Genomic DNA, 14,645 nt, shown 5'->3' with positions numbered 1-14,645 from the left:
TATAAAAACAAGAAATACATATATAAAGTTAAAACATTTCTTTGAAAATACATCATTTAAATAAAATCATAGGTTACAGAATTATTAAACAAGCAATTTACTAAATAGCCTATTAAGATTATTGGTTTCTCATTACGTATATTTGCAGATTAAATGTTAAATCCAAATGACCAAAATAAAGATAATTCACTGACTTTAACATGCACACTTTTCAACAATGGTCAGCATTTCTTCTTTTTTTAATACCTAAATTAATGGTATTTAGGATCAATGACCTGTTATCAATTATGTGGTAGTCAAATTTGAAGTTATCATACATACTGCTTATGTTCCAAAATCCATTCCCTAAGATACATTTCATAAAAATTTCTCCCAAATACTTAGAAACTTTTAACACATAAAAAACCCACCTTGTAAAGGAATGACAACTCCTGTTGTTTGTGACAACAAAATACGGTACATATCACGCTGACGAACTATGGAATCAACAAGCTGCATCTGATGTTGTCGGGACCCACGGAGTTGTTCCAATTCAGTGAGGGCACTCTCAAGTTTGAGCTGAAGTTCAGTAACTCTACAAAAAAAACACACAAAAAAACTAAGTCTATTTTACTGAGCTTAAGCAGTAGTTATAATTTGTACTGTATGCAGACTAAGTATTTGAGCATTTATCATTAAGCATAATATTTTTGTTTCTTGTTATGACCTTTCTTCTACTGATAAGAATTGCTTGCTTCTAAAGCCCCATCACAGGACTCAGGCACTCATCATCTATTTGTTTGCAAAAATTAAACTGATTCCACTTAGTCTAAACTCTAGTCTTCTTGTGTTCATAGTCACTCCTCCTCTAGCACCAAGCACACTTCAAAAAAAAAAATTGTTTACTCTGCCTAAATAATTTCTACATATATTCCCCATGAAGCCAGGTCTGTTATGCTCCCAGGAGTAGGCTTTTATCTATAACTAGTAGCCCGGTGCACAAATTTGTGTACATGGAAAAGAAATTAATGAGAAGAAATATTTTAATATTGCTACTCGCCCTTTCTCTGTAATAGAAGTGTCAAAAAAATTCATGATTGACGACAGAAGGAAACACATGTGCAATTAGCACGAGAACTTTGTATGTATTGTGCATGTGCAAGTCAACTTGGCCTTTTGTACATATAGGATAAACTTGCTTAATTAAACCTGCTTTCTGAATTAGCTAAACATATTCCAGCCCAGTGAAGCACCCCAACTTCTCTTTCAGGTAACTGTCAGCAACAAAGCAATAAGTATCAACATGAAGCAGATTATTATTATAGAACATGCAGTGAGAACAAAGGGTGAAATATTTAACTGCAGCAGTATTTGACTATATTCTGAGCAATGAGAAAACCTGAAGTCATTTTCAAGGTCCACCATTTCTTCTTTTCAGTCGGGTCAAGTTTCCAAGCTTTCTAAATCTCCGTTTTCCGGCTAATGATAAGTAAATACCGAATCAATCTCCTATCTACCTACTCCAGCACTTCTGTGAGGATTAAATGAGATGAGGCATGGGAAAATGCTTCCCAGAAATTTTATTAAACTGTAAAATGTTTCTACCTGGCTATAAAGCAAGTTGTGTTCCTGGGCTAAGAAACTCCAAGGCTAGTCACTAGGGAGAGGAAGCCAGGCATTGCTACCGGACACCTACAGTGACTGCTGCTGGGCTGGGCTGTGGCTGCATTTTGCGTCATAGGGTCTCGGCAGCGTTGGCTGCAATTTGGTGGGCTGTAACTCTTGGGTGGTAGCAGGGCCTGTGTCCCAATTAGAGGAAGTTGAGTGTTGGTTTGTTGGTGTCAGGTCCGCAGTGCTCTGTTTTTCTATAAATGGCCATTGTGCATCATGGCAGTTCCTGTGTTGTCTAGTCCCCTGGTGTTCAGTTTGCATCATAGCAATTGATTGGATGGTCGGGCATTTAACATATTAGCCCTTTATATATATATATATAAGATATATATAGTTTTAATCACACTGAACTAAAATGATCCATTTATCTAATTATCGAGCTCATCCACACTCAGGTCCCTGAGAGAATTATTATTTTTCATATTATTGCTCCATTTTTCCTCTCTTCTAAATCACTATTTTTTCTTTATCCAGCACTGCTAGGGGGTACTTAAGAGGTTTTCAATGTTTGCTAATAAATGAAAGAAAGTAGCCAATAACTTACTTGGATGAAGTTGTTTCTTGTTCTTCTCTTTCTTTGGTTTCCCCAAGTTCCCTAAGAGCCACTAAGAGACGCTGATTTTGCTGTTGAAGTTCTTCAATATTTCTGTAAGATACTAGATGCTGTGATATTACTTCAGATGAACTGCTTATATCTGCAGAACTTACTTCCTCATCACGAATTACATGGTTACCCCTTGCTTCTTCAAGTTCCATCAAAAGCACTCTAATCTAAAAACAAAATTTGAATATATTATCAAATAGTATTGGCTTTAATTCTGGATTAAAAAAAAATGAAAATTTTCAAATGGAAAGATTATTTCATAAACACCATTAACATATTACATTATCTTAAAGTTTCAAGCATATATTTAAGAGATTAAAAGCTAAAAAAAAGTTTATTATTATTTTCATTTCTATAAAAGTGTATAATGAAGGCTATTTTTAAAAAGCAGCCAAATTACAATTTCAGAAGCATGGCTGGCTCAATTTGTTGTAAAATAATGACCCTATGAGATACACAGAAATAGAAACTTATTGTGTGTGTACAAGTATACGCTTGTACTTGCATCCTTTTTTAAAAAATATATATTTTATTGATTTTTTTACAGAGAGGAAGGGAGAGGGATAGAGAGCTAGAAACATCGATGAGAGAATATTTGACTAGCTGCCTCCTGCACACCCCTCACCAGGGATGTGCCCACAACCAATGTACAAGCCCCTGACAGGAATCGAACCCGGGATCCTTCAGTCCGTAGGCCGACACTCTATCCACTGAGCCAAACCGGTTCCGGCTGTACTTGCATCCTTATGTATGTATTATATAATGCAGCAGAAGAGCATGAAAACTAAGTTTTAATCCCATTTATGTGAAATTTTTGTCTTGTGTTTAAGTTTTGTTTGTAGGTCTACATACATAAAGAGTAAATACATAACAAAAATAGATGTACATTTCCTGACAAGTTCCGTTAAAAAAAACAAGTGGCAATGTTCTATTATAGCAGTAAAAACAAAGAAAACTAATGTATGTTTATATATGCTCAGGTGTGTTTGTACTTATAAAAAAATGACATGAAAAAATATACAGAAATCTGTAATTTGATTATATTCCGGGACATGGATAAGGGAAATTTTTTTTTTAAACTTTGAATTATTTAATTTACAACAATTGGTACCTATGATTTCAAAATTTATCAGACCTTAATGACAAAGGGATAAAAGGGAGGGGCTATGGAAAAACAAAGACTAAGCTGCAATTCTGCTAAAGCAGTATTCATAATTGATGAGAATTTCACATGTGGTAGTTCTCTCCTAGATAACTGCAAACAGATTCAGGTATTACTGGGCTGTCAGTTTAGTGGGGGGAAATAGAAAAACTTCTAACCTGTTGTGAAAGATCTTTTACTTGTATTTCCATTCTCTGGTTGTCTCTTTCAAGCACAGATGAATGTTTGTTTGCTTTGTCAGTGTCCTCCTGTAATCGCTGAATCTCCTTCAAAATGTAAATTCAAATGAAAATTCTGTATTTCCTTCTAAGAGCTATACAAATGAAGCAGTTATGCAAATAACAAAAATATGTACCATATTTTTCGGACCATAAGACGCTCTGGACCATAAGACGCACCAGTTTTTGGAAAAGGGAAATGAAGAAAAAAAGATTCTGAAACAAATAGTGTCCTAAAATATTTTATGTGCATTAAAACCCAACATAACAGTCATAAACACATGTAATCAACCCTGTAAAGTAAACAGCAGCATTTAGAACCATTTTAGAGCCGGGCAAGCACACAGAGACCACACAGAGCTGGGCAAGTAAAAAAAACTTTTTTTTTAAAGTATATGTGTAGGCTATATTTGGACCATAAGACGCAGGGACTTTCCCCCCCCACTTCTGGGGGAAAAAAAGTGCGTCTTATGGTCCGAAAAATACGGTAGTACTCAAATACCACAGCAATCAACTTATAAAATAAAAATATTCTATAATATTTATATCCAAAAGTATAGTGGCCCCAAAGAGATAGTCTTTATGAATATGAACATATGTATTTATTTAATATCTCAAAGATAACTCATCACTGTATGAAAAGTATTGGCAATCTGCCAATCCCTCAAATTAACTATCAATTACAATTTTATATGCACATCAAATTCAAATGATACCACGTAAATAATCTCAAAACTTGTTACTAAGACAAAAACAAAGAACTACATTACAATAATAATTATTGCACTGGTTATCTGAAAATAAATTAAGTAAAACTTGTTGGGTAAGATGCAGAAAAAAAAAAAAAAAAAAAAGCATTAAGAATTAATTCTAAAGAATCAGTTGCCAAAGTCACAAACCTGTAAAACAAAACAAAAAAAGTGCTTTGTAAAGTTTGGCACCACAGTCTTATTAGGGAATTTGAAGCATAGTTGTACGGAGCCTGATATAAACAGTGTATCTTTTAAATGTTGTGTTACCTCAAATTCAAATGTTTGTTTCTTAATGTGTTATTTTTACATAAAAATTTTAAAACTTGAAGGGAAAGATGGCTCATATTTCTCTTGGTGTTTCAAATATTTCTGAGCACAGTGCCCTAAAGGCATGCATAAACCCATTTCAAAAGGAAAGTATGTAGCAAATGAAGCAGGCAAATTTCATGAAAGATGATAATACAAATTTACTGAATTCAAAATGGGATTGGATGCCAAGGAAGACGTTATTAATAATAAAAGCGTAATTAGACTGCATGTCCTGTGATGAAGCCAGGCGATAGCCATGGGATCGAGGAAGCCACCCCAGCTGCGAGGGAGGGATCCAGACAGCCGCGGCAATAAAGGCCTACTCTTGCATGAATTTCATGTATTGGACCTCCAGTTTGGTTATAAAACCTTAAAAATCTAACAAATGACCATCATAGAATCTTGACTAAAGGACACATGATGTATGTTAAAGACAGAGATTTGGCTATTCAAAAACCATAGTAATTATCTTTAAATTCCCTGGCAGTTATGAAAAAACTAGAGGCCTGGTGCATGAAATTCGTGTACAAGGAGGGTGGTGGTGAGGTGGTAGTGTGTGTGTGTGTGTGTCCCTTAGCCCAGTCTGCACCCTCTCCAATCAAGATCCCCTCGCAATCTGGGACCCCTGGCTCCTAACCACTTGCCTGTCTACCGGCTTGATCGCAGTCTAACTGCTCCCCTGCCAGCCTGAGGGCCCCCAACTACCCTCCCCTGTGGGCCTCATGCCCCCAACTGCACTACCCTGCTAGCCTGATCGCCCCTAACTGCCTGTTCCTTGACCTTCACCACTGTGCTTTGTCCAGAACGAAGTCAGACAGTAGAAAGATGTCCGGTCTCCTGGTCTAATTATAGCATATTACCATTTTATTAGTATAGACGGGTATTTTTTAATCACTGTACCTGTACATTAGTGGAGAAAAAATCAGGTTTCTCCATAATAGGTGCTATTTCCTGATTCTTAATCCCCTCTACCTATCTATTCCCTTTAGACAAAAAGCTCTGGGCAAAATTCTCACTTCTCAACAGTGAGAAACTCAAGATCTAATTAGATGCAATGGACCACTTCTCAAACCAGATGAGAAAAGGGAGTGTCAAAAAGCCAATATCCTGTCAAAGTAAGACTGGTAGATATCATTTGACTCAGGGGAGAGATAATTATTAATAGATATAACATACTCCAATTTAAACTAATGTTGATAATGTTGAAATTGTATTAGAGGGGATGGGGGGATAAGGACAATTATGTGATACCATAATCAATAGAAAAAAAGTTTTTTTTTAAATTGTATTAGCAATAGCAACAAAAATTTAAGTTTTAATTAAAGATACAACTTATTTATACTATTCTAAAAAAAGGGGGGGGGAAATAAAATTTCAGTTTAGAATAGCAGATTTACATTGATTTAACTGAATTTCTTCAAAATATTATTTAATAAATCTTAAAGTTCAGCCCTATGGTGAAACAATGTCATTTCTAGACAGAATTATCACAACTGTTTTCCCCCTCACACTACATGAGGATTCCATTAGTTTCTGAGGCTGATACATTTCTATCACCTCAATTATTTTAGCAAACCTAGTTTTCCTCACTTCTGCAACATTATGCAGTTAATGATCAAGTTCACACCATAACTGAAAAAAAATGACTATGCTAAATTTAGAAGCATTATATTACAAAAATAAGATTTGAAATGGCTATTTATCATCTGCTACATAGAAATAATCTCCAATGTCTTTAAAAAGGTAAAAGGTGCTCACAGTTTTAGCTAAATAAAGGTAAGAACATTTGGTGATTACAAGTATTTCATAATGTAATGACAAGCTTTAATACGTATAATTACTGTTTCTCAAATGTATTTTCCTACAGCTAAAATTTGGGAATGGAACCAACCTTCATAGCTTGTTCAAGCTTAACGGATAAACTTGCCACAGCTTTCTGTGCACGTTCATACTCCTCACGCTGACGTTTCAAAATTGGTGCTTTGGCTTCAACTTCTTTCACAATTTCATCTAAGTACTTATTAATTCTTTTATTCTCTAGCTTCTCCAACAGCAATTGATCCTGAGTTTCTACATAAGCATTATACAGCTGAAAGTAGAAGAGAGTACATTTCAAATGCAAGCATAACAAGAGAAGTACATAGTCTGGCTATCTTCATAATAAACATTCAATAGCACTCAAAGAGGGAATATTTACTATATATTACACAGAACTAAGAATCAAGAAAACCTTTCTCAGAAAATGCATTAATCATCAGATGATTTTAAGGTTAATTTTACTGAGGACTATGTTACAGAGAAATATGAACACTTTTGATGAAGGAAAATAACAATATTTAATATCTTTCTTACCTCAGTTAATTTCATGCCAGGTTTCACGATCTTAGCTACGGCTGCTGCAGTAGGAGACATGGCTGCAAGCTCTTCTTCAGATAATATGGCTCCTGTGTCAACACATAGAAATCTAGTGTATTTTTGTAAAATTTGAAAAGTACTAATAAATTTTTTTTAAGTGAAATGTGACACCTACTGTGTATCACTTTTATTTATATGTATAAAAGCTGAGGCAACCAAACAACCAAATGACTGGTCGCTATGACACACACTGACCACCAGGGGACAGACGCTCAACACAGGAGCTGTCTGTCCCCTGGTGGTCAGTGTGCTCTCACAGCAGGAGTGGTGTTCTGCTGACAGACCTGTCCCAGTGGTCTACTACCCTGGCAGCAGCCACTCCCTCAGTAGTCCTGTATGTCCAATCTCAGGAGAATGGGCCAGGCACCAATATGAACTGTCACGACAGTGCTGCCTGGCCTCCTGAAAGTTAGCCTTGGCCACTTCCCCTCCCTAGACACCCCTCAAAGAATAAAGGATTTAAAAGCAGCCGCCATGAAGCTCCCAATAACAGGCGCGAAAAGGTCTGGATTCCTGGCAAGGGCATCCCATTGCCTGCCTAGAGAGCCGATTGCATTCTGCCCCCCCACACCCGTGCACCAATTCATGCACGAGGCTTCTAGTTACATATAAATTCCTACGAACATTTAAAATTATGACATCAAAGAGTAATATAAATGATTTTAAAAAAAGTCATGCAGTAATTATGGTTAAAACTATTTTGAAAATGAATACAATTATGCATGACCAAATGGTACTTCTGACAATACAGTAAGAGTACATATAAAGTACTAATCTTAAACTAAAGTACATTCTAGTACTATAGCTTGATGGAGTTTTTTACATCACATTACAGAGCAATTCTATTAGTAAAATTAAATGAGACCCATGTAGGGAAGTCCTAGTATTCAAACCATTAATAAGCATTTTAATTCATACCTTTACGTTTAGTGGCAGAAAGCAGGTCATTAGCATTCTCTAATTCTTTCTCCAATTTCCGTATTTTCTCAAGCATTTCTTTTTCCATTTGATCTTTAGATTCCTCTACTTCTAGAAGATGATCCTGTATTGCTTTATTTGCTAAAAAATATTTTAAAAGACAATATTCAAACATGTAATTAATAAGTTGGGAGTTTATAAAATGTAACAGAATAGTCATTTTTCCTTCCATCTAATAATATTATATTCTAGACAGGCTGTGGTTGATAGTGCCCACTAATGCTCTTGCTCTCTTCATAAATCCTAAAGTGTCCCGGCCTGGCAAATCTATTTCTTCTTTTGATGTCTCCTATTCACAGGGAAAATAAAGGAACTCAAATTGTAAAAAAAGTGCCTCTAAGTATCTCTTGGGTTTTAATTTGATCTCTAGTTTAGAAGATAGGAAATAACTGAAAAGGACTATTAAAAAAAACTTATATTTCAAGAAAAGCAAGAATATAAAAAAATCAAAGACTTTAAAATACACTATAATTTAAAAGTGAAGCTTATCTAATAGAGTAACGCGCAAACTAACCATCACTCTGCTATACCCACAAGCCACGCCTACCAACCAATCAGGGTGGGGTATGCAAATTAACCCAACAATGATGGTGGTTAATTTGCATTTGTGGAGGGAGCTAGAGAGGAGTGAAGACTGAAGATAGCATAGAAGGGAGGGAAAGCTGAAAGCAAGGCGACTGGGGCTGCTGGAGGGAAAGCACTGGCAGTGACTATGGGGCTGGGAGGCCCACAGAGGCGATGGGAGGCAGCAGGTGTGGCTGGTCAGGTGGGCGGTGGTGGCAGCATGCACAGCTGCAAAGGCAGTGGCTGCAGGCATGGCAGGGTGGGCTGAAGAGGTGGCGGTGGCAAGAGGAAAGCCTGCAGAAAGTCTTGCAGGAATATTCCTGCAACAGGTTGCTAGTTTATAAATTAAGAAAGTACCTAAACTACAATATAAACTTATTTAACCAAACTATGAACTTATGAAAGTAAATATTTCATGGGGAAATTTTTTCTGTTAGAAGTCAGATTGTACATAAAATTATTAGCTAAACAAAATATAAAAATCAGAACTATATTTTCAAATACAGTATTTGCTAAAAAAATAATTTAAAATATCTTAATCCGGGATCTTTCTTCTATACCAGAGTTTCTGTCAATAATAAAGTTAATCTAACTTTTAAACCCAAAAATCTACACAAAGGTAAGAAAAAAGTACTATCTAAAAATACAATAATCTTTGCATAACTGAAAATTTACCTTCTCCAGCTTCTTTCAAAAGTTTGTGTAGTTCATCCACTGCTCGGGTCAACTCATTGCTCTTTGCCTCTGAGTCATCAGCGGCACTCTAAAATGTAAACTTAAAAAGTTACCAAAACATCCAATAATATAACATTAGGACACTAAAATGTGAGGCAGGATACCTACCTTGTATAGGTTAGAGAGTTTTATGTGAGCATTTAATTCATTGTGGAATTTTTCTTCCATACTAGCCTGCTGTTCCTTAGCCTTAAAAAAAAAATCCAAAAAATAAAAATAAAAAACAGTATCAATTATACCAGACACCTTTAAATTGAATTTAAAAGGCTTATCAAGCCCCAAGAAAAAAAAAGTTTTGGATGGTAATGAGATAAAATTAAAATCAGTTTTCATGATAAAGATGAATTACTTTGAGGATAAAATATTGATAATAAAAGGGGAATACTCTAATATTAAAATTAATGATACTAATTTTATTTTATTTTTTAAAATATATTTTAGCCGAAACCGGTTTGGCTCAGTGGCAGAGTGTCAGTCTGCAGACTGAAAGGTCCCAGGTTCGATTCCGGTCAGGGGCATGTATGTTGGTTATGGGCACATCCCCGGTAGGGGGTGTGCAAGAGGCAGCTGGTCGATGTTTCTCTCTCATCGATGTTTCTAGCTATCTCTCTTCCTTCCTCTCTGTGAAAAATCAATAAAATATATTAAAATAAATAAAAATATATATATATATTTAATATATATATGTGTATATTATGTTTTATTGATTTTTTTACAAAGAGGAAGAGATAGTTAGAAACATCGATGAGAGAGAAACATCAATTAGCTGCCTCCTGCACACCCCTTACTGGAGATGTGCCCGGAACCAAGGTACTTGCCCTTGACCGAAATCGAACCTGGGACCTTTCAGACCACAGGCTGACTCTCTATCCAGTGAGCCAAATCGGTTTCAGCATGATACTCATTTTTAGACATTACTTTGGATATAGCATACAATTGCTATATCTGATTAGGTAAGTGTCCTGACTATTTTGTGATGCCAGTTAAAAGCATAAAATAATTTTATAAAGTAAACAGTTTCCTAAGTGCTTTATTATTTCTGTAAGAATCATTTTACAGTGGTCACTATACCTCTTTCAGTTTGGACAACAGGTCCTCCACATGCTTTTGAAGATTCTCATTTGAAGTTTTCAAGCTGTTCATCTGTTCTTCCATTCTAGTAACCTAGAAACAAAAAGTAGAGTTGGGTTGGGGGTGGGAAAATGCTATATTAACTGAAATTAATTATATGAAATTTAGCTGCCAAATGCAAAATAATCTCCAATAGCCTAAAAATTTTATATAAAATATAGATATTTGAGAAAATAAATAAATAGTTGTTTATGGAACACATTTGAATATAGCTCACAAAAATTTACCACCACTTTTTAAAAATGTCATAAATTCTATTTTGAAACAACTGGTTAATTTCGCAGGCAAAATGTTTACAAGTCATGTTCTCCACATGTGACCCTTAATCCTACAATACATTTACAAGTGTTCACCACTGAATAAATGTTTAAAAAATGGTCACATAAATGAAGTTGTAACCAACACAAAGATATAATTTTACTAACATACCTCCTCTTTTTTGTTTTCAAGATTACATTTAAGCTCTAGTATCTCGTTTCCTTTTTCTCTGCCGAGAGCCAGGAGTTCATCAGTTTTGGTTTTCAACTCCGTATTCAGCCATGTATTCTGATTATGCAACAATTCCTTTTCTTGCTCCAAGCGTTTTTCTCGATGCTAAAGAAATTTTTTTAAAAAATTTATAGTAAAACATAATATACATTTATAATTTTGTCTGCAGCCAAGAAACAGAAGCAGAATACCTTATAACATAAATAAGTACCGTATCTGCAAGGATTCTCAACAGAAAACATAATCAGAAAGGAATAAGACATTAAAATATAACATAACCAAAACAGTTCAATTAAAGCTACCTTAATTCCCTGATATTAAAAAACAAAACACAGCTTTAGTTACTTTTATAGGTATCTTGCCTTAATTTAATTTAGGTGAGTTTTAAGCAAAAATTATATTTTATATATTTAGGAATTATTTGTTACTTGCCTTAACTGAAACATCAGAAGCTTGAAGTTCATCCAATTTTAACTGAAGTTCACCCTTTGTTGCATTGCTTTCTTTAAGTTTTTCATTTAGGCGTTTAACATCCTCTAGAAAGGTCAGAAGACAATTTGAAAGTAATAACTAATTATTGCTTAGAGGAGTCAAACATCAAAAATGTCTATCTAGGCCTTAGTGGGTTTGGCTCAGTGGATGGAACACTGGCCTGAGGACTGAAGGGTCCCCTGTTCGATTCTGGTCTGATACATGCCCTGTTGCAGGAGGCAGCCAATCAATGATTCTCTCATCATTGATGTTTCTCTCTCTCTCTCCCCCCTCCTCTCTGAAATCAATAAAAATATATTTTAAAAAATGTATATCTAAAAATATAAACATTTAATACTAAGTAGCTTTCAATTGTTCTATTTTAATTTACTTCTGAGATACTTAATACAAATTTAATTTTAGTAAGTAGATGATGAAAAACCAAATTACTACACCCAATCAGACATTTAAATTATACTGGTTATTTTATTTAAATGCAATACTTTAAATATATAAAAATTAACGTTAATTTTTCTGACATATAACCAAAGTTCTATTAATATTTCACAAACAGCTACTTGCTAAGTTAAAAAAAAAACAAACATATAAAGATCTTCTATACAAAACCAGAATACCTACTTAATTCTTCTTTTAATAGAACCAAAACTTTTCAAATTGCTTACAAAAAGTAAACAAAGGGAACTTGATACCAGTAAAATGCATGTCATATTTACCGAAATATACCAACTGTAGTATATATTATAGCCTATGTTTATATATTTTATATTCCTGCCTCCTACCTACACTTCAGTGTATGTTTCTAAGTATGGGCTCCCCATTTAGCTTCTTATATTGAATACTCGTGGACAGCTTATACTAGAAAGGTGTATATGTAAAATAAATGATTTCAGCCTCTAGAAACATTTCAACTCAATATTACAAATAACATTCTATTGAGTATCTTTGCATGTAGATCTTGGTCTAAATTAAATTACTACTTGAGATGTTTTTCGTTAGCATACATGTCTGGACACTTCTTTAAATCCTTGGTAATGATCTAAAATAAGTGGGAGAAACAATAGGAATTCCATTCTGAGCTATGATAAATAAACAATAGACATGTACAGGAGATTAATTCCTAGCACTGTTAGAAGAGAAAGGAAAAGAGTGGAGTTAGAGGCTAAAATACTTCTTCATACCTGTTAAATATTCAAGTTCTTGAGATAGTCTCTCATTGGTTCTAATTAAGTCTCTTTTCTCAGCTTCTAATTCTTCCTTTGTCCTTGTAAACTGGCTCTGTCATACAAAGGAATAGGCATAATACATACATAAATAAATCAAGATGATCATCAATACAGGAACCTGAATATGAAATTGTCACTTTAGTTCATGTTAGCTGTGATTTAAAATGGCTTTTTTTTCTAGCTCATTTAACAGAAAGTTTAAAAATTACCTATACTCTCAACATTTATGTTCACGCTTTAGATTTTTAAAAATTATTTTTTCTTGCCTCATGAAAAACATGTTGCTATCATTTGAAAGCATCCTACTTAAATACACTTTCATAGGGCATTTAATTTACTCATTTTTTTGCTGTCACCACATTTACACCTCAGTTTAAATTACCCTCTATATAATAAAACCCTAATATGCAAATCGACCAAACGGTGGAAGGACTGGTCACTATGACATGCACTGAACATGGGGTGGACGCTCAATGCAAGAGCTGCACCCTGGTGGTCAGTGCACTCACACTGGGAGCACTGCTCAGAACCCAGGCTCCCTCTCCCACCTCCAAAGCAGCACTAAGGAGCAGCGAGCCCAGCTTCTGGCTAAGTGGTGCTCTGGCAAGCAAAGTGAAGGTGGTGGGAGCCTCTCCTGCCTCTGCTGCAGGCGGGTGGTAAGAAGCGAGGAGTCCTAGACTGCAAGAGTCCCGACTGCGATAGGGATGTCTGACTGCTAGTTTAGGCTGGAACCTGGGTGGGGATGGGGGAGCAGGCCTAAGCCAGCAGGCAGACATCCCGAGGGTCCTGGAATGCAAGAAGGCGCAGGCTGGACTAAGGAACTGCCTGCCTCTCCCCCCAGTGCATGATTTTTGTGCACTGAGCCTCTAGTTTCCCAATAAGAGATCCCTAGAAATGGAAGTTACTTAAAAATCTTAACATATTTAGTCATAGTCAAACTGCTTTTATAGAAGGACAACAGCATTTTATATGCTTTTGAGTCATAAGTATCAATTCTCCAGCCTCCCATGTCAAAGTACAGATTGCTCTTAAAACAAAAAATAAATTACTGCTAACATGGAAGGTGAAAAGATAATTATGTTACTGTTTTATCTGCATTTTTCTGATAAGTGAAGTAGAGCAACATCTCACATTATCATTAACCATTTATGCAGCTACTTCTGTTTTGCCTTTTTTTTTAAACTCCCCTGCCCATTTTCCCTCTTGAATTTTTTTATACCTTTCAAACTCAAATCAAATACAAATTTGATACAAAAGCAACGAAGTCTAAAGTCTTTTATGGGTATTATTTTATTAAACAAATTGGTCAACAATCCTTGTAATCACATCCAGTCTGTTTTTCACTCACTATTTTAAGTAAATGATTTCTGATGTGTAATCACCCATATCCTCAGTAACTGAAATAATGCCTGGATAATAATAAGCATTAAATAGATAATTTCTAAGAGAAAGGAAAGATGGAAGGCAAGTAGGTAAGTGTGTGAGTGACTAGATGGATCTATGAACATCCATCTATCCTTTATCTAATTCTCTGGCACTTTACTTACAATAATTTTAAAAATCACAACTTAAGAGCGCTTCAGAGCTAAAAATCAAGGTTTTTTTTTTTTTTTTGTTTTTTTTTTTTATGTCAAGTACCAATATATATTCTGAGTAAAATGTCCAATCTATCAATAAAACATATAGATTCAATTAAGAAATTTATGTGTATGCTTTTGCTAGTAGCTTCTTCTAATAGAACATCTGTTTCATCTTCCCACTAATAGATCAATAGAAAACTTCAAGTATCATGTTTATAATTAGTTTTATTCATAGGAATAACACTTACCTGAATGGAAATGTTGCGATCTTGAGCAAATTCAAGTTCTTTGTTTTTCTCAGTTAGTGCCTTCAGTTGACTGTCTGGATAAAAGGAATTTTATG

The 14,645-nt window shown here is 34.9% G+C and overlaps 1 protein-coding gene and 1 pseudogene across 9 annotated transcripts in view; both read right to left on the bottom strand.

Annotated features, from left to right (window-relative positions):
• TPR (translocated promoter region, nuclear basket protein) overlaps positions 1-14,645 on the bottom strand; it is a 62,314-nt gene that overhangs the window by 43,275 nt on the left and 4,394 nt on the right. For all 9 annotated transcript variants that reach the window (XR_004988804.1, XR_004988805.1, XR_004988807.1 and 6 more), the window contains exons 4-16: positions 14,551-14,624; positions 12,678-12,774; positions 11,440-11,543; positions 10,948-11,112; positions 10,459-10,551; positions 9,496-9,576; positions 9,328-9,415; positions 8,029-8,169; positions 7,048-7,139; positions 6,587-6,784; positions 3,575-3,682; positions 2,195-2,421; positions 411-574 (exon numbers count right to left, since the gene is read on the bottom strand). Coding sequence is in view for 5 of the 9 variants with exons in the window: in XM_036442958.2 (XP_036298851.1) it covers positions 411-574; positions 2,195-2,421; positions 3,575-3,682; positions 6,587-6,784; positions 7,048-7,139; positions 8,029-8,169; positions 9,328-9,415; positions 9,496-9,576; positions 10,459-10,551; positions 10,948-11,112; positions 11,440-11,543; positions 12,678-12,774; positions 14,551-14,624 (1,632 nt within the window). In the remaining 4 variants the exon portion in view is untranslated. The remainder of the gene's footprint in view (positions 1-410; positions 575-2,194; positions 2,422-3,574; positions 3,683-6,586; positions 6,785-7,047; positions 7,140-8,028; positions 8,170-9,327; positions 9,416-9,495; positions 9,577-10,458; positions 10,552-10,947; positions 11,113-11,439; positions 11,544-12,677; positions 12,775-14,550; positions 14,625-14,645) is intronic.
• On the bottom strand, positions 6,163-6,322 carry LOC118721838 (annotated as a pseudogene).

Source organism: Pipistrellus kuhlii, unplaced genomic scaffold, assembly GCF_014108245.1.
Source record: "Pipistrellus kuhlii isolate mPipKuh1 unplaced genomic scaffold, mPipKuh1.p scaffold_m20_p_18, whole genome shotgun sequence".
Lineage (NCBI taxonomy): Eukaryota > Metazoa > Chordata > Mammalia > Chiroptera > Vespertilionidae > Pipistrellus > Pipistrellus kuhlii.
The sequence above is the reverse complement of the archived record's forward strand: the minus strand, read 5'-3'. Positions and strand labels throughout refer to the sequence as shown.